The sequence below is a fragment of the Amblyomma mixtum genome, chromosome 3 (genome assembly GCF_055824585.1).
Source record: "Amblyomma mixtum isolate Tamu chromosome 3, ASM5582458v1, whole genome shotgun sequence".
Classification (NCBI taxonomy): Eukaryota; Metazoa; Arthropoda; class Arachnida; order Ixodida; family Ixodidae; genus Amblyomma; species Amblyomma mixtum.
The window spans coordinates 433,929,458-433,954,028 of record NC_143014.1 but is presented as its reverse complement, the minus strand read 5'-3'; the positions used below and the strand labels follow the sequence as shown (position 1 = coordinate 433,954,028).

General features: G+C 47.7%; 1 protein-coding gene across 1 annotated transcript; it reads left to right on the top strand.

Annotated features, from left to right (window-relative positions):
• Positions 1 to 3,708: 3,708 nt before the first annotated feature.
• LOC149358168 (uncharacterized) lies at positions 3,709 to 12,667 on the top strand. The gene is made up of 3 exons (XM_089578041.1): positions 3,709 to 3,894; positions 8,505 to 8,814; positions 12,202 to 12,667. The coding sequence occupies exons 1-3, from the start codon at positions 3,816 to 3,818 to the stop codon at positions 12,482 to 12,484; spliced, it is 672 nt and encodes a 223-aa protein (XP_089434167.1). The 5' UTR covers positions 3,709 to 3,815; the 3' UTR covers positions 12,485 to 12,667.
• The last annotated feature ends 11,904 nt before the right edge of the window (positions 12,668 to 24,571 follow it).

Below are 24,571 nucleotides of genomic sequence, written 5' to 3'. Positions count from 1 at the left end.
GTTGTGTTCAACATAGCTTAAAAGCATGCAGCAGCACATTCTCCACTACTCGCGCTTGTTCAGTGTAGATAAAGTATCTCAAATAACTGTAAAATGAAATGGCTATTAGCGTATATGGAGTTTTTACATTGACATGAGAACTAACCTATAGGAAAGAAGTGAGGCCTCACCATGGAGTTCTGAGCACATGAAAACCGCGATTTATAGGACGTGCATGGTTCATGAGCAGCGGCTCAACTTTAAATGTTTAGTTTTTTCTCGCTTCCCTGATCCGCCAGCATTCCTTTCACAAACACCAAAAAAAAAATGCAACCGTGTCGTTAGATAAAAGCTGATAACGTTAGCCGTGAGACGCGAGGCATGCTGTGCACCCGATTTCTTGCGAGAGCCTTTCTTTTACAACTCCGAGTACATCCATGATGCTGTCCGAATGCAGCTAGTTGCAGGAAAAACACTCCGTGAACATATTTTCTAGTTTGTTCATGTAGCTGTACAGCTGACCTGACGGATACAGCAGACTCTTATTTATTTGGCACCTGCATTGCCTTTCGGCATTACAGCAGGGGGGCACTTCACATTCAAAAAACAAAAAATCATGCACTTAACAAGTGAAAAAAGGCTTCATTAGGTAGAACATTAACAATATGTGGCGGCAAAGCATTCCATTCGCGAATTGTTCGCAGAAAAAAGGAATAGCAGAGTATACCTTTAGAAGGAAGCTTTAAGTTGTGGTCCCAATTCGCTTCGAGACAGGCGGCTTCATATATTTTGTTCCGTCTATACCACTCTTGGAATAGAAAATGTTATGTAAAAGTTTTGATCTCAGATTTCTTCTTCGAGTTTTAAGTTCTGGCCACTGAAGATTCCTTTTGCTTTCTGAGATACTGAGTGTCCTGGAATTATTTCCAAATACAAAGCGGACTGCCCTGTTTTGTATTTTTTCCACTTTATCAATAAGTTCCTGTGTGTGCGGGTCCCAGCACACTGAGGCATATTCGAGTACCGTGTGGACGCGAGTAAAATATAGCTGTTCTTTGAGATGTTGTGAAAGGTGGCTGAAATTTGGAAATTGTTGCGAAAAGTTGTAAAGCCTCCCTGCGGCGCCATGATTAGTAGGCTTGTACAGGCTTCGCAATTCGTTTTCACTACATTTTCTATCAAAGTACCCAGAAATGTAAAATGTCAGCCTAGAATCACTTCTAGCTGTATGCTGGCTGTGGTCAGCAGATGTCGGTGCAGTAACTGGCTGACCTATTTACACTCGTAGCTGCATTTGTGCTTTCTTGATGTGAAAGCGTGTCAGCACAAGTCTATATCTGGCAATGCGGCTAGCTCGCCCTGGTCACAGTTCCCCTGGCTTACTGTCTTGACAAGACCACTAAATAAAAGACATTATCAAAAACTGTGTTGGGAGTGGGGCCGTCACTGCTACCTGATGACTGCCGATAATACCAAATAGGTTTTCAAAGGGGTCCTGACTGGTTCTTGACGTCATCCAGTATCTGTATCAAACTTTCTGCGTAAGATAGGCTGGTGTACTGATTATGGCAACGCGCAAGACGCGAAGGCAAACAGCAGCGGCTGCAGCGGCGGCAGCGGCTCAAACGCGCGTCAACGCACGCTCCTACAGTGAAGGCGGCGGTGGTGCCGCCTCGCGGGGGCGCGGAGAAGTAGAATCTGTTGACATAGACGGCGTCACCGCAATGCATGGCGGCGGCTAAGGAGTGAGCCCACTACCCCCTTCTAGCTCACTTTAATAGCGACAACGCGAACGCGAAACGGAGACGACGATCAGTGTTGCTGGCATAATACACCGCAAAGCTGTTTGCGTTTATAACAAGAGTCACATTATTTGCAAGGATTACAATTTTGGGCAGAAAAATGTCAAATAAAACGTGTTTACAGCTTTGTCATTGTATGTCATTGCATGTCATTTTATGTTATTGTCACGGGCGCCGCCATGTTGCCTGAACGTGGGGCGCACACCTGTTTGAACCTCGCGCGCTTTCCGACCTCAAACGACGCATACTCGCTAAGCCTAGCAGCACCGTAAACACAAGCAATCTGAAAATCTGGGGTGTTTTATCGCTAAAATTTTGTGGTTGACGCAAGTTCAGAGAAAGCGAAAGCTTCGTGAGCATTTAGTTTGCCGTGAACGTGGGGCACAGCGTAGCGACAACGACGAATCGGTGGTGAAGCAAGAATCCCGGCCAGAGTCAGGGCCATCTTTGCCAGAGCCGGCAAGAGGCTCGGTAGTGACGTACGCTGCCAGGTTAGCTGCTATTGGCTAATCGCGTTGGCAACTTCCGGGCGACGAGCGAAATTTTCTGTGAGTGCAGATCCGAGCGACAGGACAAGCGACACGGGTATTTCGCTTCGCGCGACGGTGCCGCTCGTCGCTTGCCGCTGTCGCGTTCGCGTGAGTTTTCGCGTACATGGAGTTCAGCCTAAATTGTACAGATGACACGCCTTTTTATCCGTTTGACATACTTCTAACACCTGCTTGATTCAAAACTTAAAAAAAACAGCAGTTGGTTCCACTGGCCACAGTCCGCGGCGTTCCTGTATTACTCTGTTGACCAATCGAAACAGCGAACCGAATAAACTTGCAATGTTTGGCCCTATTAAACAAGCCAGAGGCATCAACAGTCTGGCAGTAATAATTTAGTCTCGTGATTACCTTCTTGTTTCGGTAACAAGAAAAGCTTTAACATGGTCTCTTTTTGCCACGGAGGAGTTTTGTTGAGCGACTCTGAATGGGGGCGGAGCATAGTACACACGCTCATCCGTACCCATCCGATCTTTTTCTCTCTCCCTCTCGAACATTCCCATTGACTTTGGAGCTCGGCTTTCGAGTCCAAGGTCGTGGGATCGAAACCGGCTCGCGGCGGCCGCATTTCGATAGGGTGAAATGGAAGACGCCCGTGTGCTGTGCGACATCAATGCGCGTAAGAACACCAGGGGTCTAAATGAATCCTCCACTACATCGTCCCTCATAGCCCCCCCGTGCAGCATACCCTCTTGAACATTACGCATGTTTCGTTCCGGCAGAGTTTGCGAGTTATTCACCTTGGCGGGGGAACTTGCCTAAATCTCTCGCTTCACGATTTCGGTCCAGCCTCGCTCCTGACAAAACTCACGTGTGGCTTGCTACGCCGTCAGTGAACACGGGACGCATGTGCACCGCGCAGTCCGGTAGGGGGCACCAGTTGCCTTTACGTGCTACAGTCCCTTCGGGCTAGGGTGCCTCGACGGCTAGCGTGGAGGCGCGCGGACATCAAAGCACTACGGGCCTCAAAAAAAGGTCAGTGACTGAGCTGACAACGTGTGAGCTTGGAGAACACGGAGGAGAACAACTCCCGGCGTGGAATTTCGAAGTTGCGGTTGGGGGAGGCAGGTTTTGAAAGGGAATACAATGTCCACCGCGCGCATTGGAAAAAAAAAAACGCAGGTGGCTTTGACTCGGAGCGGCATTCGTTGAAGATAGAAGGTTGTCTGCCCACAGATGCCCCTCGACACCCTTCCACCTTCAGTGAGGGTGACAATACGGATTCTCGGCATTCTGCACAGCTCGGGTGCGAGGGGGGGGGGGGGGGGGGGGGGGAGCGATCGACGAAGCCGTCGCTACAGTGCCTAGAATGCTTCTTGTACCCTCGTCTTCTGCTTGACGGCCTTTGTGTCCAGTTCGCGGGGGACTTTGTAGCTGTTTTGAGGAAGCCCGCGATGCATCTTGGAGGACGGCTCCAGCTTCTCCTCGGCCCGAGGCACGGCGGCAGAGCTGCGGACTGCGCCGCTCGGCTCCGCGTGTCTTCACGATGGCTGCTGCGCTGCTGTTGCTGGTGGTTGCCTCCTTCCTAACGACTACCTTCGACGACGGGCCTCATGACTCCACAGGTGGGTGCACAGGGTGGACCAGCGTCAGAATTAGCACTTCTTGCACTGCTGGGTCCAGTCTACCGTCGGAACGCGACTAGCTGCTGCTGGTGAGGAATGGTTAAACCGTCAGCGTGTGACCCGGCTATGGAAGATTTGTCTACTATATTGAACAACGAAATCACAGGCGCGGCAGTCGTGAACGCAGGCTTTGTCCCATAGAAAGCTGTTTCGCGGCTCCTTTTCGAACGTGTCCCTTCACCGAGAAAGCGTTTTCAAGGCCGCATCGTTTCCCAGCTCTCATTACCAGGAATTCGGGACCGATCAAGGCCACTGCCGCTAAGCCTAGTGGTCTGTCACGTTTTTTCTGCAGCCACTGGGTCACTTCCTTCTTTCTTTCTTTCTTTCTTTCTTTCTTTCTTTCTTTCTTTCTTTCTTTCTTTCTTTCTTTCTTTCTTTCTTTCTTTCTTTCTTTCTTCCTTTCTTTCCTTGTTTTCCTTCCTTTCCTTCCTTCTATATTTTTCTTTCTTTCGTCGCGGACGATATGAATGCGCTATTTTTGAATGTCCAAAGCTATATGCGCCCCGTGGTGGCAACCAAAGGAACTAGAAGCGCTTGTCTCAAAATCTTGGTAATGCGTGTGTATTTCAAAAAGGCGGCATTTGCAAAGAAAAAAGAAGAGTTAGCGGATTTATGCACCCCTCTTCTTGGCCGATCCCCCTGTGTGGGTATGCGCCATTCTACGAGGTGAACAACAACAGCTAACTGCAATTGAACGCCTCTAAACACATAGGAAGCACAACGCAAAAACACGGAACTAAAAAGAAGTTCGCTGTGTTTTCAATTACGTAACGATGTGCCCATTGCGCTCAGTATGAGCTGCAATGCAAGATGTGTGGCAGGAGCTAGCTAATTTCTGATAATTAACTTTTTAAATACCATAGCTAGGCAATTGGCTACAGTTAAATATTTGTAGCTGGTCGTTGGCTCAATAAGTTTTCGCAGCAGTGCGAGCACAGTGGGGCCAGAAATTGGTGCCGTTAAATGTCGATCCAAAGAACAAAGTACACTGATTCTTTGTGCAAATTGTGCGCTCTGTGTGATGTTGATGGTTTAGGGGGGTTAACGTCCCAAAGCGACTCAGATTATGGGTGATGCTGAAGTGGAAGGCTCCGGAAATTACGACCGCCTGGGTATCTTTAACGTGCACTGACATCGCACAGTATACACGGGCCTCTAGAATTTCGCCTCCATCGAAATTCGACCGCCGCATCCGGCATCGAAACTCGCGTCTTTCGGTCAATAACCTCGGTTGGTTCACATCGGGCGTGTTGTAATCTAACTTCTCATCACTCGTAACAGCTCGACGCTCGACTAGAACGCAGACACGCACATTTTAGCAAAGCAAGCTCAATTTTCCCCGTATCTTTGGAAATTATTGCCCTGCACAAAACAAAATATTCGACATGCAGCAAAAAAACGTCCCAATCGTGCTTTAGTGACACAATTTACACATATTAACTTCCTTGTTGCTACTAGCCCCTTCGCCACGAAAAGCTCCTGGCAAATAATTGACGTTTGAACTGTGGATGCCAAAGATCTCTCTTATTTCATCGTCTACAACACAGTGCTGTGTATCCCTCTCGTGAGTTTATTTTTAATGTTGGTCCATTATGTTACCTAAGAAAATGATGTACTAGCTCAGCAAAACGTGTTATGTGAGTCGCTTTCTCGTCTGTCGCCTCTTTCGTGCGGTGCTCAACAAAATACGTTGCTACACTGGCGATGTAAAAGTGCTACACTAGCCGCGTTTACCTACATGGATGCGACAGAATGTGTCGTGAGTCGACTTTTCGAGAGAAAGGACAAGTTTTGAGAAGGAAAGTGTGACCCGTCCTCTACTCTCTTCTTCGACGTTTTTTGCAGTTTTCCCTCAAAAAGTGGGCTTGAGCAGCTTGAGTCGCCTTCTGTCGCATTCATGTAAACCCGACTGCTGGCAGCTTTCACTTCATACTTTTGTTCACCCAGCTCATTCGCTTGTCAAGCCCAAGTAGAGCCGAGATTTTTTCTTGTGAGAAGCTTCTGTACGAGGGTCGGAGCCGAGCTTCGCGTATGCCGCGACCGAGTGACGTCACACGCAGCGCAGGTGCAGCCGCGCGCTACTGCGCATGGGCGTCGCCTCCTCGCCCACCGTTTGACCTTTCATTGCAGCCACGTGTTGACCGCGTCGCATACGGCAACCCTCCTCTCCGCATTCCTGCGGGCAGTCGCTCCCATCTCCTCACTATCCTTTCCCTTTCATTTCCGCCGGCTGCAGCTCGGGTGCCTAAGATATTGATAGCATTTGCCGCGGCCGGCAACCGTCTTTTGCTTTACTTCTTTATTTTTATTTTTTTAAATAAACCACTACCCCCACCCCCCTCCTCCTCCGCCTCCACACAGGCAGTGCGTGGACAGCCGAACGCCTCCACCGTTATCGTGGTGCTCCCAGTGCATTGTGCGCCAACTGCGACAGCCATGACGTCAAACCAAGCATAAGTGAAGCTCTTCGCTTGAATATCCAGGCATAACCACAGCTAAGCCACTGCCTAATTTTTTCTCAAAATTAATACATTTCTTAATGACCTCTGGTTTCTTGTTTGTTCAAAAGTATATGAAGCCTTGCAAAGAAGCTTCTAAAAAACATTTCCCTAACATTAGCTAAACGTCTAAACAACACATGAACAACTTACATTCAAGTGGTAAAGTAATCTTTCAATGTCATACCTGCCAGTAGTAGCAGTATGCAACTTCAATCAACTCTTTAAAAGAAGGAAAGGGCAACGAGGCTGACACCTGAGATACAGCCTGCCACAAAAGCGGCTTCAGACAGACAAACACACAACGGACAAGTGCGGGGAATGGCCATTAAAAAATAGAGCAAATTTATCCCTAATACGTTTTCTTATAGGCGAGATGAGACGAAGCGAAGTACCGGTGCCCTATTTAAGGAAAGTAAACCCACTGAAAAATGCAGTAACAATAGACACATTTACATGAACCCGACAGCGGCGGGTAAGAGTCAGGCGATCGAGTTGAGCAAGTTCAACCCAACTCGACGACTGCGTGTTTACATGAATTCGACTTTAGCGAGTCGAGACGGGTCCAACTGAAGCGACACGAAGTCTCGCGGGCGCGACGGCGCATACGAAAAAACGGGTTCGCATTTATCCTCTCCACTCCCGCTAACCCGAATCTCCGACTCCATGTTTTTAGAAGGGCGGGTCACGCGAGCTAACCTACCCCCTGTAGGCGAGTTAACTCGACTCGCTCTGCCGCTTATTTTACTCGACCCGACAGTGTTTACATGAAGCCGACAACTGGTTTTTTTTTTACCCGATAAGCAAACTCGACCCGACTCTATCGAGTACATGCAAACAGGCTGAATAGACCTCCCCCTGATGTAAACAGTGTGACGTCGAAAAGGTGTGGCCCAATGGGCAAAATCGTCCACTTTCGGTTCTGAGCCGGTTTTACCAGGTGTCGAGTGCTGCCCCGCCGCCTGTGTTCCCCGATTCGAGACGCCCCGCAGCCTTTCTTCCTGTGAGAGCCTCCTCGGTAGGGTGTATGTTTTGCTCATCGGACCAGAAACACGTGCGCTGATGACGTAGGCCGGGAGCCATGCTTCGAAGGGCGCTACCATGTTTCATTCACCGAAGGCTTTCGCCTTAAAAGATATGCTCGACTCCTGGAGCAGCGCTGAAACAACTTCTTACTTTTATAGCCGCGTTTACATGAATGCGACAGCAGCGCATCGCATCAACTTTTTAGCGCATCGTATTCATGTAAACAATGATAATGCGCTAGGAAAGCGCATCGCATCAATGCCAGATGGGGGTAGATCTAGAATGGCAAGTCGACTTCAGCGGTGAATGGAAACAGGTTTGGAGGTGTCCCTCATCCTTCTTGTCGTGCCTATACAATACCCCCCCCCCCCCTCCCGCCGGATAACAAAGCAGATTTGGCTCAAGATGGGGGTCACAGGACCCCTCTGCCGCGTGCAATGGGCGAAGGGTCACTGTCCCATCGGACTTGATGCCCGTTTCACATGATGCGATTCTTGCCACAGCGCACAGCGATTTCAGCCGCACTGCGACAGAAGGGCACGCCGCTCCCGTCGCAGAGCGGCTGCGGCAGGCTTCCAATCAGTTGGTCGCACGCCGCACAGTCGCAGCGATCGTTGCGAACGAAGCGGCCGTCAGCCAATAGAATTCAGAGATGTGACATCACAGGAAACGACGTAGCAGAAGTCGTCGAAACTGCGTCAGAGGTATTTTGTCACGTGCATTATTTAACGAGCTGCTCATCGTAGTTGCGCACAAAAGCAAAAACTTATGAATACCTTCTTTGCATATAGTACTTGATATTTTAATAAATGTACATTAATTCAATAAAAAATTAAACTTCAGCGTGTTCTACGTTTATTATTGGTAAATTATGCCGGTGCCGCTCGTGCCGCACCAACAGAAATCGCAAGTAGCGCATCGGCTCCACGGGATACAGTAGGAAATGCGATGCGCTGCTGTCGCGTTCATGTAAACGTGGCTTATGTATCTCCACTCCTCCCCACCCCTTTTCCCGTCGCTGTGCAGTGCTTCGGCGCTCTAAGCGCACCCTGGACACGCTATGCGGCAGCGAGCAGTTCGTCAACGCCATGATGCGCACGCTGATGGACGAGTCCCGGCCCCTGCTCGCCTCCACCGAGCCCCTGGTGCTGGGCGACGGCCCCGTGTGGCGCGGGGTGCGCTTCAGCAACGGCCGCCTCTGGGGCGCCGCCACGGTGCACCTGCTCGAGCCCGTGGTGCTGCGCTGCGACTCCACGCACATGGCCGTCGTCCTCCACACGGCGCTCAACAACAGCGAGCTGGCCTACGACTGGGAGGCGCCGGAGATGCTGCTCGGGTGGGCTCACATGTCATTGGTTTGGTTTTTTGGTTTATTGGGGCTTAACGTCCCGAAGCAACTCAGGTTATGAGGGACGCCGTAGTGAAGGGCTCCGGACATTTCGACCACCCCAGGGGTTCTTTAACGTGCACTGACATCGCACAGCACACGGGCCTCTAGAATTTCGCCTTCATCGAAATTCGGCCACCGCTGCCGGGGTCGAACCTGCGTCTTTCAGGTCAGCAGCCGAGCGCCGTAACCACTCAGCCACCACGGTGGGGCTGCTCACATATCAGTGCATGTGAATTAAAGGAGTGTAGACGCCTAATTTGGTGGCATGTTTTCTACTTTGCAATGATGCGAAGACACTACTATGCATGGATCACCATGTGGTATTCGCCTACCCCTTACAAAAAAAGTTTTAGAAGTCTATAGAGTGTCTATAGACTTCTGCCTATAAAGTCCATAGGCTATCTATAGAAAAATCCTAGAGAACAGCCTACAGGCAATACAAATACTCCAGACAGTCTATAGACAATACTTCTGTCTATAAAGTCCATAGACTATCTATAGACAAATCCTAGAGAACAGCCTATAGGCAATACAAATGCTATAGACAGTCTATAGACAATCTATAGATTTATGGCCATACATTTTCGGTAGACTTTTGCCTATGGGCAGTCCATAGACTATGATTAGACAACAAGCAATATCTATAGGAAGTCAATAGAGCCCACAAGAAGTCTGTAGACTGTCTATAGACCATTTTTATAAGTGACGACCGCTAAATAGTTTATAATCTATCCATTCTGTCATGCTGTTTCGGTTTCAACAGTCGAACGATGACTGTGACGTCAGAGAGTGATTATAGGCAACATGAAACATGAAAAAGCTGCAATATAATCGCTGCGTCGTCGTTTTAATTCACTGCAGTGCTGAAGCCAGCCTTCCTCAGGAGCCTGAATGGCAACGTATGTAGAAGCAGCGATTTCGTGCCTCACGCGACCTCTATAACCTCTCTTTGACGTCACAGCCCTCGTTCGACTGTTGAAGGCTGAGGTCCATGAACGCGAAAAAGTTTCCGGGCAACGAGCGAAATTTTCTGCGAGTGCAGATCTGAGCGGCACGACAAGCGACACGGGCATTTCGCTTCGCGCGACGGCGTCGCTCGTCGCGTTCGCGTTCGCGTGAGTTTACGCGTACATGGAGTTCAGCCTTGAAACTGAAACAGCACGAGAAAGAATTTCGATAGTAAATTATTTTTAGCGGTCGTAGGAAGATACCACGTGGTAATCCGTGTATAATAATGTCCTAGGCCTTATTACAGAGAAGAAAACACGCACCCAAAAGTTAGGTGTCTATACTCCTTTAAGCGACTCCACGCGGTCAAAAATCTCTCCTTCCTTCTGCTCGCTCCCTCGTCCCTTAATTCAAGGATACAGGATACAGGAGAAAGGATACAGTGTACGAAAGAAACATAGGTTGTTGAGGTATACCACTCGGATTTTTGTCAAAAGTACTGTTATTCAGACTGCATCATGCTGATTTTGCTGATACACGCTTTTGCAACAAGCTGCGGTAAACCTCGAAGCGTACTCATGTCGCGTTTTTCTCCACAAAAGTGTCGGGCCGTGAATGTGTATCAGCGTGTGGTATCAGCTTTGGGTTTTGCAATCATAGCAGATGTTTATTTCCCATGAATAACTTACAAAGGATTGTGAGGATGTTTTCTGAAGAGGACTAAGGCCGATGTTTTTCCTTCTTTTTTGAGCCCGAATTGGTCCGATTTGTAGTAATTGGCTGCCGCACATAACATGCCCGAAAAAACGCGTGGCATCAGGCAGCAATGTTATTCGGAGTACTGCAGTTATTAATACCGGAATAATTCGGTCAAGCATGCTATCGCGTATTTCTTATTCAGTGCAATAGAGCGTTAAGGCGCGGTTATACTCCGACGTAGCGCGCGCGGCACGGCGACGTCACGTCGGCGAAATGCGCGCCCGATCGCCAGCGTGTTCGGCGGCTTCCGGCGCGGTCTTCCGGCTTCCGCGGCTTCCGGCGCGGCCGCGCCGAGAGCGCGCCGAAGCCGCCCGCCCAGAATGCACCGCGCGCGCCTCCCACGCCACTCCTTCCTTCTACCCCCTTCGCCACTCGCCTCCTCTCCCAGCCGGTTTTCGAACGAAGAAACGTTCTGCGCATGCGCTGCCTCGCGTCGGAGCGGTTGGACTGTAGAGCTCCCGAAATGCGCCTGGCGTAGCGTCGCCGATCTGACGTATCCGACCACAACCGGTTCTCGCCCGCGCGCCGAAAACGTCGGAGTATAACCGCGCCTTTACCTATAGTAACGGCCGCGTTTGTTATCTCCGCTTTTTTTTTTTTTGTTTTATGAGGTAGACGTAAGATACTATGAAGGTAATAACAGTCAAGGAGAGGAAATAGCAGCAGTTACTACCTATTTACTACCGTTTTTTCCACTAGGCACCGCAGTGCTGCCGTCGAACCGTGAGTGAAAGAAGGAAGACACAAGAAGCACCGCGTAGGGCAGGGCTCCGGATTCATTTCTTGTCAAAATTAATCCGTAGCCACCTACTACACGTTGCCTCTTAATCTCTTTCTACTTTCACTGTCTCCTTCTGTCTTTCCCTCAAAAAATGAGACTTAAAAATTGGTTTTTGAGGAAATTAAAGATGCACTAACTGTTCTTGTTTGTGTGTGGAAAGGAAATAGCGCAGTAACTGTCTCACTTATCGATGGAGACCCCAACCGCGCTCTGAGGGAAGGGAGGGAGGTGGGAGTGAAAGAAGAACGAAAGAATGTGGAGGCCTCCAGAATAATCTCGACTACCTTGGGATTCTTAACGCACACTGACATCGCACAGCTTCCCTGAAGGCACTGTTTGTTTCGGTGCAAACTTGCGACTGATTTTATTCAGAAAGAACATATATATATATATATATATATATATATATATATATATATATATATATATATATATATATATATATATATATATATATATATATATATATCTTTATGCTTATCCAATCATTCCCTAAGCGCACATGCCAGGAATTTTTTTCTTATACAATTTGATACTAGAATCGCTTACGCATTCATCACCTGACTTATCAATGAAAAAAAGCCTCTTCGAGTTCACGTGCTCTCTGGTTACGACTGCGCCTTAAGATTTTGATTCTAGCCAGCAAAGGCTGGCATGCTTTATCAGGCGTAGCCAAAGGGCATGCGCCGCAATGTAAGGGCAAATTTGACCCTTTTCCGTTAACAGCTAATGCGCGTTTCCTTTCATCGTAACCATTTATTCGATAACATCTACGCTCGATGCGACAAAAACCCGAAGTGGGAAGCCGTAAAGTGCGCTGTGTTGGTGTCGTTGCTTGTTCGCAGTGCCCGTGGATCGGTGAACCTCTTCTCGCGGCAGTTGGCGCTCAAGGTCACCGTGATTTTGCCACGTAAGCTCTCCTCCGGCGGGCCTGCGCGGGTGGCCTTCGTGTACATCACGGCGCTGCGCGGCGCAGACGTGACAGTTGCCGGACCATGGCCCCTGGCGCCACTCGTGACATCCGCCGCCAACAAGGTGCTCAAGAAGTTCCCGAACCAGGTCGCCAGGCTCCTGTCCGGACAGCTCAAGGACAGCTTCCAGCGATACCTGAACAAACAGCTCGTCTGAGCGAACTGCCACTTCTCCGAAGCTTGTGACATCTAGCGCCATCTTCAGAAAGCAAGACAAACTTTCCAAGGCTGCGCTGAGGCTTTGACGTTGCGGGCACCGTGATAGGTGGCGTCTCCATTTGCTAGTGATGGCGAATTTATAGATGGATTTATAACACATTTAAAGGAATAAATCTAAAAGAAAAAAGCCGAGCGTGGTGGCACCTGCAACCCAGTTTCAAAGGGGAAGCTCCTATCTTCCTTCCGTCCATCGATCCAGCCGAAAACTGGTCGTGGCAGGCTTGTGGATTTTGCACTCTCAGAAAAAAACCGGCCCAGGGGGGAGTAAAGACAACTTTAGTCCTAAAAAGGGCTCTTTAGTCCCTAAATTTGCACACGACACACTCCTTGCCAAAAATGCGCGCCGTGCGCAAACTCAACGGACTAACTGCCGAGAAAGAGACTAACGGGAGGCGAATCGCAGCACAGCAGCACGCGAAAATTGCGCGAGAAGACCCTGACTGCAATAGTACTCGATTTTTGAAGCGCATGGATGTCGTCTAAGGCCAGTGAGGGCACTGCCGCTGCCTGTGACGAGGCGGATACCCTTTTCCGTGAGAAATAGGCTTCGTGCCACCGAAACGGCTGGCAGCTGTGCAAGCGCATAAACAATTACTACGAACTTCAATACGTGTCAAATGTGAGTTGTAAAAGTTAGGGTTGAGCAAGTACACGTAGTTTCATACCGTTGCCGTTGTTTACGAGCTTATGTGATGCTTTGTAAGTATCGGCGACGCTTAGCAGTCAATTCCCTGTCACCGCTCTCCACCGGTAACAAAAAACGAAGTGAACCATCGCCTTCTACCTTTGTTTTCAACAGGCTGTAATGTGCAGCTGCCAATTGCAAGGAAGAAGACCACCTTATACGCAAAAAAAGAAACAAAAAGAAAACCACTGTTGTGGTTGTGAAGTACCGGCCGTAATGTATACACAGTTCAGCACTTCTTTTTTGGCCAAAACGTGATTTAGACCGTTGTGCGTGCGCATTAAAGCTTACCGCAGGTTTTTTCAAAAGCATATGACACCAAAACCACCACACTGTGATAACAATTTGAGCGGTACAGACAGACCGTGTGTGTGTTTCGCATACAAGGCTTTTATTTTCTACCGTGGACTGTCCTCGGTGGTGGCGTAGTCATATCCGCGCTCGGCTCATAATCCAAAGGTTGTCGGTTCGAATCATGGTGTTTTCATGTATGTTTATTTCTGTTTCCTTTATCGTTGTTATATGTGTGAAGTTCTGTCCGAAACTATCCCGCTATAAATTACACTGGAAATCACGCGTCGTTTGCATTTTTTCATTAAATGTCTGCTCCCGGGGACTAACGGTTGCACCCTTTCGAAGGGGACCAACAGTTACACCCCTTGCAGTTAGTCCCGAAAAGGACGATTGCCAGTGGCAAGTCAGTTAGTCCCAAAAAAGACTAACCTCTCGCCCCCTATTCGCCCCTTTTTTCTAAGAGTGTGGAGCGCGTTTAAAGAGCTGTGCGTTACCCTCATGCCTTATTCAGCTTTCAACATCACTGTTCGTGCGGAGACCAAGAGAAGTCGATTGGTGGTGACCACTCTATTGCAACTTTTCTTACATCGGACGCAAATATGTAAGAGCGTGCAAATGATACTTTCTGAAAAGCGAATCCGACAAGAATAGTGTAGTTTTGCTGCCGAATCGGATAGAATCGAATGAATGAATGAATGAATGAATGAATGAATGAATGAATGAATGAATGAATGAATGAATGAATGAATGAAACCTTAATTACCAGGGAGGGATGACTGGAGGGAGGCGGGTGTAGGTGCGTAAGCAACTTCTAGTCGGCCGTTTTCGTAGCCTTCGGAGCTGCGTGTTGGAAGTCAGTCGATCTCTCCGACACAACTCGATGCAGGCCGCTCTCACTGCCGTCGAATAAAGGGCGTATTTTGTTGAATACGAATAAAATAGTTACAGAACCGAACCCGTACGAATTTTCGTACTCGTGGTGAATATTCACCTTTTATAGCATGCGAGGGCGGGAACGAACTGTACCTTCAGTAAAACGGCGAGTTGAGCGAGTCCTTGTCCCTGTTTCTTGTGTCCCTGTTCCTGCGCTGTTTTTTTTCTCAAGAACTGTACCTTAAATACCAACTTGCTGATAATCGCATCACATTCCTTAGCATCCCTTCTCACTGGTACAAAAAGTCATTTTTTGAAATACTGAGTAGAAGTATTTCAAAAGAATTTAGCACCGGGAGACAAAATTGGAAGGGGTTAATTCCCATACATGCAGAAGGTCATTCTCTACTTTGCATTCATAGATCCCTGGGAGTCCTCATAGCCCTTCTGGCGCAGTGGTGCAGCGGTTGGCAGGTGCTCCCAGCGGTGAGCCTTGTGGGGCCCAGCTAGTTGCTCTTCCCGAGCGACCGATCATTATTTTAACTGCAGCGTACCAGCTACGGTGCAAGGTCACGTGACCTATAGATGGCCCTCCTGCCTCCTAGGTTGCTCTCCGGACACCACCTGCCACAGACATGCTCGTGATTTTACCATCACAACTAGAGATGTAAAATTTCAGGAAAATTTGAATGGCGTGAAAAAAAATCGTTTTTTTCATGAAAAATTGGAAATTTTGCAAAGCATGACAAAAACAGATTTATTTGCAATAGCACAACAATCAATAATAATGCTCCGAAGTTCAGTCGAATATGCAGTTATAGATGTCATATTGTGAAACGAACTTCTGGTTCTATTGCACCGAGAAGATAAATAATTATTTGCACTTCATGCGAATATGGAGGTATAAATATCATATTTGTGGAACGAACTTCTTGTTCTATTGCACCGAAAAGGGATGAAAACTGATCTATAAGTCACTCCATATGGGACTCAGAATCACTGTCTGTCGCTGGATGCGGCACTACGCGCAGCAGCATGGATTGAAGCTGTGTCCACAGCTAGGTTCGACTGCACATACACAAGCTTTCGAACGCGTTCCCCTGAAAGCCTGTTGCGAATTAATCCTTGTATGGACATTCCCGAAACGTGACCAGTTTGTTCGCAGCTGGCGGATGATGGTGGTATCTGCAGCAGTCGGCAAGCCAAACGAGTTAGCGACTGGTTGGGGTAAAGGCCTTGCCACCAGGTAGATGGGGTCACGTGCTTCGCTGAAGACCCCTGTCCTGTACCAAATTCCTGCGGATGTTCTGTACACTCCTATGTTGGAAATCAAGAAACTAGGCTTGTATTTGGCTAAAACCGCTTACATGCACAGCAGCCTATGTTATTTATGCCGTGTGTGTAGCGCTGTAGAATTTGCAGCCGTTTTGTTCTTCAGCCGTGAGTTCAAGTATTAGTGTGTTTTTAAGTCAAGCCTGGATCTTATATGTGACCTGGCCTTCAACCCGCGTACTCGTAGCACGAACGTTTTAAAAAGCACTACCTGGCATCGGCGATGACGACTGCCCTCCAATCGTTCAAAGATGCACACTGTAATTGTTTTCAAAGCAAAAACAAAAACCTAAACTAAAAGCAAGCAATCGTAAAACCTTGAAATTGCATTGTGAAATTTTCAATGTTTTTTTCCATTTTCCCTCGTCTGAAAAAAAAAAAACGAAAAAAACTGGTTTTTTTTTTTCAAAATTGCAGTGTTTTTTTCAGGCCTTCACATCTCTACTCACAACACCGACGCCGACAACGCAGACAACGGATTTTCTGGTGAGCGGAGACTTCAACGCAGTGTTGTAGGCGTTACCGAAAAAAAGTTACTAAATACATTACTCGTTACACTAAAAAAAAGAACGCGTTACCGCCCTACGTTACCTACAAAAAAAGGTAACGCGTTACCGTTACCGAAAAAAAGTATCGCACGTTACTTTGCCGTTACTCCATGGCCATAAATTTTATTCAGTGCGTCTTCGCTTTAACAACCCAAGATAACAATTTTATAAAGCTCATATTTCATATAATTCCAACTTCGCAAAGAAAGCATAGCTGAACTCAACAAATTTACAGTAATTCTGGTGTGCTTCTGCTTACGAAATTACACGGAAATTGTGTAGCAATAAAGAAATGTTTAAATGTCATAGTTCCGGGAAAAATATATTTGCGCACATAAACAATTTTTTTTTTACTTGAACCTGCATAATTATCGCAAAAATGCGACTGTTTACGTCAAGGTGTTCAAGGTCAGCTTCGCTCGCTTAGGAACTCAATAACCAGAAACGTAGCCGCAGTTGCAGATAGAAACAGCCGGTTGATTGCAATCCCCTTTTCTGTGCTGTACATAGGTCGGCACACTCACTCATGAGTGCACTCATATCGCCTCACTCACACTCACACCCACGTCTGTGAGTGTGAGTGAGTGGTTGTGAGTGCGAGTGGACGTGAGTGTGAGTGCGAGTGAGTGGATATGAGTGTCGGTAATCATGAGTGTGAGTGCGAGTGAGTGGATGTGAGTGTGGGTGGCCATGAGTGTGAGTGCGAGTGAGTGGTCGTGAGTTTGAGTGCGAGTGAGTGCATATGAGTGTGGTTTGTCATGAGTGTGAGTGTGAGTGAATGCTCGTGAGTGCGAGTGCGTGGATGTGAGTGGGGGTGGTCATAAGTGTGAGTGTGAGTGGACGTGAGTGTGAGTGGACATGAATGCGATTGAGTGGATGTGAGCGTGAGTAGAGGTGAGTGGGTATGATTGATGAGTGGATGTGAGTGGGCGTGAGTGGCAATGAGTGGTTGTGAGTGGTGGGTGGAAGCGACTGCGAAGTCGGTCGCCCATGTTTCGTGACGCTGATACCCGCTTAGCTATTTTCATGTTGTTGACAGCTGCGGGAAGCAAATATTCACTACTGAAGGTGCTCGAGGCAGCATAAGGCATCATGCCGGTGTCTTTGACAACCGAAGGAAAGGATTCCGCTGGTGCGGGAACGGCAATCATTCGTTGCTTTTCTAGTTCACCGTTGGCACGGGCGCAGGCCCTTCGCGGATGCAGTGAGCCGCTACAAGTTTTTTAAGACCCTTTATCGAATTTCGCATTGTCAGTCCTGAAAATGTAGATATATGCCTCTTGCCACGCTCCCCGCATGGCTCGATCTCGTATACATATGAGTTCAATGCTTACTGCTGAAACAATGACTGACCGCTGCTCGGCAATAACTACCGTAAGTTGGGACCTCGGGTGCTGCAGTGGACTAAGGTTTTTTTCTTTGCCCAGGTGTACGCATTGCAGAGCTCTCCTCTGGCCGTAATTTGTTCATAGGCTCTGAACCATGCGGTAACCCGACCTCCTTTATCCCAGGTCTTGAACTGCACAAACCCAGCTCAAGCCCGGAAACGACGCGAAAACCAAGTGCGCTTTTCGGTAACGCCAGAGGATTCTTGTTTCTATCATGTACTTTAAAGAGCCCAGCGTCGGAAATCAAGCATGTGTTTTTTATAATTTATTTTTTTGTATGCATAGCATCAGGCATGGTAATGCCTTTGACGCCCAAGGAGATATCCAAAACGGCAATATTTTATGTTTTAATTTGCGCCAGAAATTATTGTTTCGTGCTGATGGTGGTAGTGAAGTTCGCGGTCCTGTGCATTGTTTGTCGCGTCCGGGTTCGCGATAAAGGAATGTCCATTGAGTTTTTTTTTTTCTGCCCTCCGAACAACTGCAGGGAGGGGGATGAGTCATACTGGCTGCCCAGCGGTATAAGGGGAGCGGGATAGCGACGGATTCCGAGAATAAGGGAAAGGTCTAACACCCTCCGGGAACATATACGTCAGGTCGCATCCCACTGTGCACGTTCTTGCGGAAAGGCGGATCCTCGTCGTGTAGTTTTTTCCCACGTCTATGGCAGCACGCGTTGACAGCTTGAGGCGCGGTCAACAGGACATTGCCACGCTAGCTACAGGCTTGAAGACAGTTTGTAAGTGACGGTACTGAACAGGTGGGCCTTGACTCTTCAGGTGACTTTCCCCGAACCTGAGTTTACCAGAGGTTGAAACAACCTGCACCGTGGGAAATCGAGAATGTTTGCGAAGCTCGCGGGACGAAGGGAGAAACCTCCGAAATCTTGATGGTGGAAAATGTACATATTTGTGCAGTGTTTGTCGAGGTGAGTTATCTTCTTTCCAAAATCACTGATTGGCTGTGTTGTCCTTTTACAGTTGTTGATTGGCGACGTTTTCCTTTCCCCAATGAATTATTGGGTTGATGTTTGCGGAGTTCCCTGATTGGTTACTGTCTCCACCGACGGCAGGGTCATAGGGTTTAAAATCAAGTGTTTGGGCGGGACCGAGGGCTGGTTTCGTCACGTAAAGCTACTGGTCAGTCAAATGCAAACAAGTTTTCTTCTTGCTTGTATCTTTCTTTGTTTTATTAATTGGTAATAAAAAGGTAACCTCTCCAGAAGTGTCCTCTGGCAACGTGATCGAGCAATATCGTATCTGCAAGACGTCAAGCACCTTTCAATAATCATCATCAACGTAATTTACCTCTACAAGATTGAGAGGGAAACTCAACTGTGATGAAACGTTGCGGCGATTTTCGGCAGTGGATATGAGGTGGCAACCAAATTGCCGGACCTTTTTTGATTGGTTGGACGCGCAGTTCGAAATTAATTTTTTATGTACTCGGGAAAGGGATATAAAATAGAATGTGTCTGAGTATTGTCACCGTTTCACTCGAGAAAAAAAAACTACAAAAGAAAAGCAGTACACGCGACTGAAAGTTAATAATTCGACAGTTTTCGTTTCGCTTAAAAGTATCGTGCAAGCGAGTGCTGCTAAGGCACTGAAGAAAAAAAAAAAACATACGACGCCACAGCCAAAAATGTTACCAGAAGAAAACAGAAAACGGAGGGCGGTGGGCAGAAGGTGGGCCAGGAGCTTTTCACAAACAGGTCGAAGGGTGCTGACATATTCGACTCTGGACTGTGCTCGCAGAACAGGAAAGAGTTGAAAATTAAGCTCCCCCACGCTCTCCCCGGAGTCCAAAAAAAAAAAAGTTTTTTCTTTGGTCATGAATAGGCTCCCGTCAGCGTCATGTAAGCAGAACTACGCCGTTGGTAATATGAGCGGGTGGGGGCTGCTCTGCCAAGTCAACAACTGAATACAAGCTTCCGCTGCATATATGCGAGGCTTGGTTCTCATTTGTGCCGCCTAATCTTCGGCATTTGGCGAGTGAAACCGAAATGAGCTCGGTTAATGCGATTTTGTTCATTTTTCGTGTACAGCAAGGGGATTAACTTCTGTTGGCACGTGCCGATTTCAGCAATCTTACCCTAACTGATATCTGGACAGCATGAGGCATCATTTGAAGCAGATACTATGATTTCCATCAAGAACTTCTGGATAGCGCTTTTTCCCAGTAAAGTAATATCATTTCAGATTGGCTCAAATTGGCTAACAAGTTAGCTACATATGCATTCTTCCGAGAACGACGTTGGAGAATAATCGGGTGCAAAGTAAGCACCCCCTATTACCACGCGGATGCGCACGTGGTCTCCGCATGCACTGGCCTCAAAAACACCGAGTTGGTTTGTAAAACTTCCTTCAGACACGGATTATGGGCAATACAGAAAACGTACTGCCTGCAGACATGTACAGTACACAGATCGGTCACATATAGTAAGCTTAGTAGGTTTTGTAAATGGATTGATAATGGCAACCTCCCCTAGCATCGTTATTACGCGGGGAAAACCTCTACTTGCGACCCATTCCAGCCATTTTCCTTTGCGTGAGGAAATCACTCGATCTTTTGAAAAACACGCTCCATTTTCAATGCCGCGAAAAGTATTCATAATCGTCACTTGACTCCAATGAGTTGATGCAGAGTCACGGACACGTCATTGTCAAGGAAGACCAAATCTTGGTAATTAGACACCAGAATATTGTCAAGGCAAACTCATTATTATTACTTGCACACCGTCATAGACACACGCACAAGGGAAGGAGGGGCGCCCCCCTCCCCCCACTCCCCTTCCCCCTAATCGCCAAGTCTGCCCCATACATTTAACCTGTCGGACCTATTCGGTCATTGTTTACAGTGCAGTGCTACCGCCAAGCAGGTTTTTTAACGACTAAAGACCTCTGACGTTGCGTTCCAAGAACTGTTTACTTGCCAGGTCATTTTGGAGGCAATCTTTTCAGTTTTTTTTTTGCTGTGACAGTAACCAAAAACAAATCTGTCATAGTTTCTGTGGTCTAGAGAGAACGGAAATTGCTCCGGAAGAGCGATGCTACATCAATGCTTCAGCGACGCAATGACTGCCTTCCTCTGCCGGTACTCACGTGGTGAAAAAGGGAGGGAAAGCCTCAGGGTGTTTGTGAACGTTTCAGCAAGAGGACTGTCTTCGTCTGGGTGGAGACAAGACCTCTTGTGGAGACGCTGGCAATACTGTGAATTTTTCCCCTCACTTGTTCACATTTTGAGCGTCAAAAAAACCAGCCGCTTATCCTCTCTATACCCTATATTCCTCTGCCGATGTTACGATTAAAATAAAAAACTACACCTCTATAATATCCTGTATATTTAGCAATTCCATCACATGGAAATAAATGTTTTATAATCATTCCTCATATTTGCTCTCCATTTTGGCGGCAGGGGCCTAGGTGAGAGGTGGTTGGGGTGGGGGGCGGGGGGCGGGGAGGGGTGGTGGTGGTGGTAGTGGTTTATTTAAAAATAAAAAAGTGAAGCAAAAGAGTGTTGCCTGCCGCGGCAATTGCTATCTAATATCTTAAGCACCCGAGCTGCAGCCGGCGGAAATGAAAGGGAAAGGGAGAGGATAGTGAGGAGAAGTATAGACGGGAGCGACAGCAAGAAAGGTTTGGTTTGGTTTATGGGGTTTAACGTCCCAAAGCGACTGAGGCTATGAGAGACGCCGTAGTGAAGGGCTCCGGAAATTTCGACCACCTGGGGTTCTTTAACGTGCACTGACATCGCACAGTACACGGGCCTCTAGAATTTCTCCTCCAAAGAAATTCCAGCCGCCGCGGCCGGGATCGAACCCGCGTCTTTCGGGTCAGCAGCCGAGCACCATAGCCACTGAGCCACCGCGGCGGCCGACAGCAAGAAAGGACAGGGGAGAGCTTTGTACACTATTTACAAAATACAACAGTAATCAAGTTCGCGCCGCTCGCGCGCTAATGTCCAAGCATTGCCCGAAAATAAGTGCGCGCGAGCGGCATCTCAGCATCTCAGCTGCTGACGCTATACAGGCAATCATCGTCTCAGCAGCAAGCGCAGCAGCACAGGTGCGTAGCATTCGGTGCATGGAATATGCGTGATGAGTGACTACTTTCTTCGAGCATCGAAGCTGTGCAAATTGGCCAAATAGCCCGACAAAGCCTGGGCAGCTCACCACCACATCTTTGCGACTCAGGATAATGTTAGGGGAGCTACGAGGGCAGTCGCCGCGACAGTAAATCTCTCATCCCCTGCGTTGTCACCAAACAAGGAAACAGTACAATGAACGTGAATGCGAGTGAGCGGACATGAGTATGAGTGTGAGTGGAAATGAGTGTGAGTGAGTGGTTGTGAGTGCGAGTGGTCATGAGTGTGAGTAAGTGGTTGTAATTGTGAGTGGACATGAGTGCGAGTGAGTGGCGAGTGTGAGTTGTCATGAGTGCGAGTGTGAGTGAGTGGCTGTGAGTGTGAGTGGACATGAGTGTGAGTGCGTGTGAGCGGTTGTAAGTGCGAGTGGTCATGAGTGTGAGTGATGATGAGTGTGAGTGCGAGTGAGTGGTTGTGAGTGTGTGTGGTCATGAGTGCGAGTGTGAGTGAGTGGTTGTGAGTGTGAATGGACATGAGTGTGAGTGTGTGTGAGTAGTAGTGAGTGCGAGTGGTCATGAGTGCGAGTGTGAGTGAGCCACCTCTCATGGTGCCGAGGTATGGTGCTGTACCATTGTACTCTTTCGAAGGCTTTCTGGGGCCATTTTGAAGTAAACTGGCGAAATTCCTGGGTTTGTTCAGAAGAGGGAACTGCTTCCACAAAGAATGCGAGAGTTTCGCCTGGGAACGAGACCTTTTGGTTAAAAAACAAGCTTACGCAGAAACTGACTTACAGATTTCTGCAAATGGTCCATTGGTGGTTCGGCATGCGTTAACTCTTAGAGAGCTGTGTGTGTGAGTGGTTTGGTGGTGAAGACAAGTGTGTGACTGCGTGTTCGTGCTTTCTTTTTTAGTTGAGTGCGTCGTCTATGGCAGGTGTTTTTTGGCATGCATGCGAGCTGCAACAAGGGTCTTCTAGAACACCGGTAGATTTTGTTTATTTGCAACATCATTTTTGGCGTTTTTTTTTGAAAAAGAGGCGGAGGGGAACAATTAAAATAATAAGTAACTAGTAACGTGACACCTCACGTAACTGAAAAATGTTAACGTAAGTACGTTACCCGTTACAGGTCTGAAATGGTAACGAGCACGTTACTAAGTTACCGAAAAAAGTAACGCGTTACCGGTAACGCAGTTACTTGTAACGCGTTACCGACAACACTGCTTCAACGTTATCGCATTATAAAATTATTCTTTTTTTAAAAAGCTCACGGGATCGTTACCAGCAACGAAAAATTCAGCGACAGCTGTACGGGGTCGTGAATTTAATATTATAATTCATCATTTTTTCATTCATTCATCCATTTTTTTGATTGCGACCATGACGTCACTGAGTTCGGATGACTCATGCTTTGCAGTGATGTCTCTGCATGCTGACGAATCAGTGTGGTGCGGTGTTAAGCCAACACCGAAGAACTGATGAACTTTCCCTTAGCAGCCATCGCTGTAAAATTTCATATGGCTGTTGGCGCGCCAATATTCAGTCGCGCTCCATTTGCTCCAGGCTGATGTCGTTGTCAGCTCGTTCTGAAAGATGTGCACCTCAGCCACCGTTGGGTTAGCATTAATAGATGTTCTTATTGTTCGCAGGAGTGCATCGCTGAACTCTGCCTGGGCCCAGCTAACATGATGATTCCGTCCCGTTTTCGTTTTATTTCCACCAATTTGGCTCTTCGTTGAAGTCTCAGCGTGAAAAAAAAAATCGCTGTGGCTTAGCTTGGTTAAGCCCGGTAATTGCGAAAGCAATATCCGTACCTACGCCGTGGTTCAGCTGGTAGTGTAGCTAATGGTGGTGCTTGCGGTTAGACTTGTGGTGATGCATCGGTTATACAATCCAATCCAAACCAATTCAATCCCATCCAATCCAATCCACTCCTATCCAATGTAATCTAATCAAATTTAATCCAGTCCAATCCAATCTAATCTAATTCAATCTAATGTAATCAAGGTCAAATGAAGGTCAAATGGTCCCCGCCGCGGCACGGCAAAGGCGTGAAAGTGCAGGTAGTATTGCTTTCGCAATAAAAAAAATCAGCATATTAAGCCGGCCTTCTCGGCGCGACGCCAAGCGAACTGCCGATGCATTCGAGCAGTTGCCGGAAAATATTAATAGGTCAGCGATACCGTGCTATAGGAAATTTTGGTTCCGATAGCACGAGACCGGACGGCCTACATCACACCCATGCTACTTCTTAGTACCGATGACGAATCGGACGTTTCGGATATTTTAATCGGAGTAATCCGACATTTTCAAAACCAGCCTTATGGGCTCATCCGTCACTCCCTTTTATGCAAAATTAGCTGTCTCCTTAAGAAAACGACACTTGGTTGTTGTTGAACATGAAGGAATTACACATATACATGGTGGAGTATTGGCCAGGGCTCGCTGTTCATCATGACACGAGCCATGTACAGGGGCAGAATAAGGCCATCGCCATTCAAATATAATTTAATCGCCGGAGAGTGCGCCCCCGCGACAGCAGAGATCAGTATCTGCTGAATTCTCGACAATTCGACAATTCCGCGCCTTGTGCTTCATTTAACGTCAGCAGTTTAGCGCGAATTGATCTGATCAGAAAGCGAGAGCATGAGGCAAAAAACGACACAGGAAGCGCCTGTCTTGCGTTATTTTTCCTCTGCACTCTAAACAGAAAGGTAAAGGAGTGCGCTGGAAGACAGTTTACCCTATTTTTACTCCTATATAGGTGCTTTAGTGTATAGACCAGATTTTTTTACCTTCGCACGCAGGCTGCGGGCGCGCT

Bases quoted from the DNA above. Each gene is read 5' to 3' on its own strand.
- LOC149358168 (XM_089578041.1), top strand. From the start codon at position 3,816: ATGGCTGCTGCGCTGCTGTTGCTGGTGGTTGCCTCCTTCCTAACGACT. The intron at 3,895-8,504 runs GTGGGTGCACAG...GTCGCTGTGCAG, and splicing joins CGGGCCTCATGACTCCACAG to TGCTTCGGCGCTCTAAGCGC. The intron at 8,815-12,201 runs GTGGGCTCACAT...GCTTGTTCGCAG, and splicing joins GCGCCGGAGATGCTGCTCGG to TGCCCGTGGATCGGTGAACC.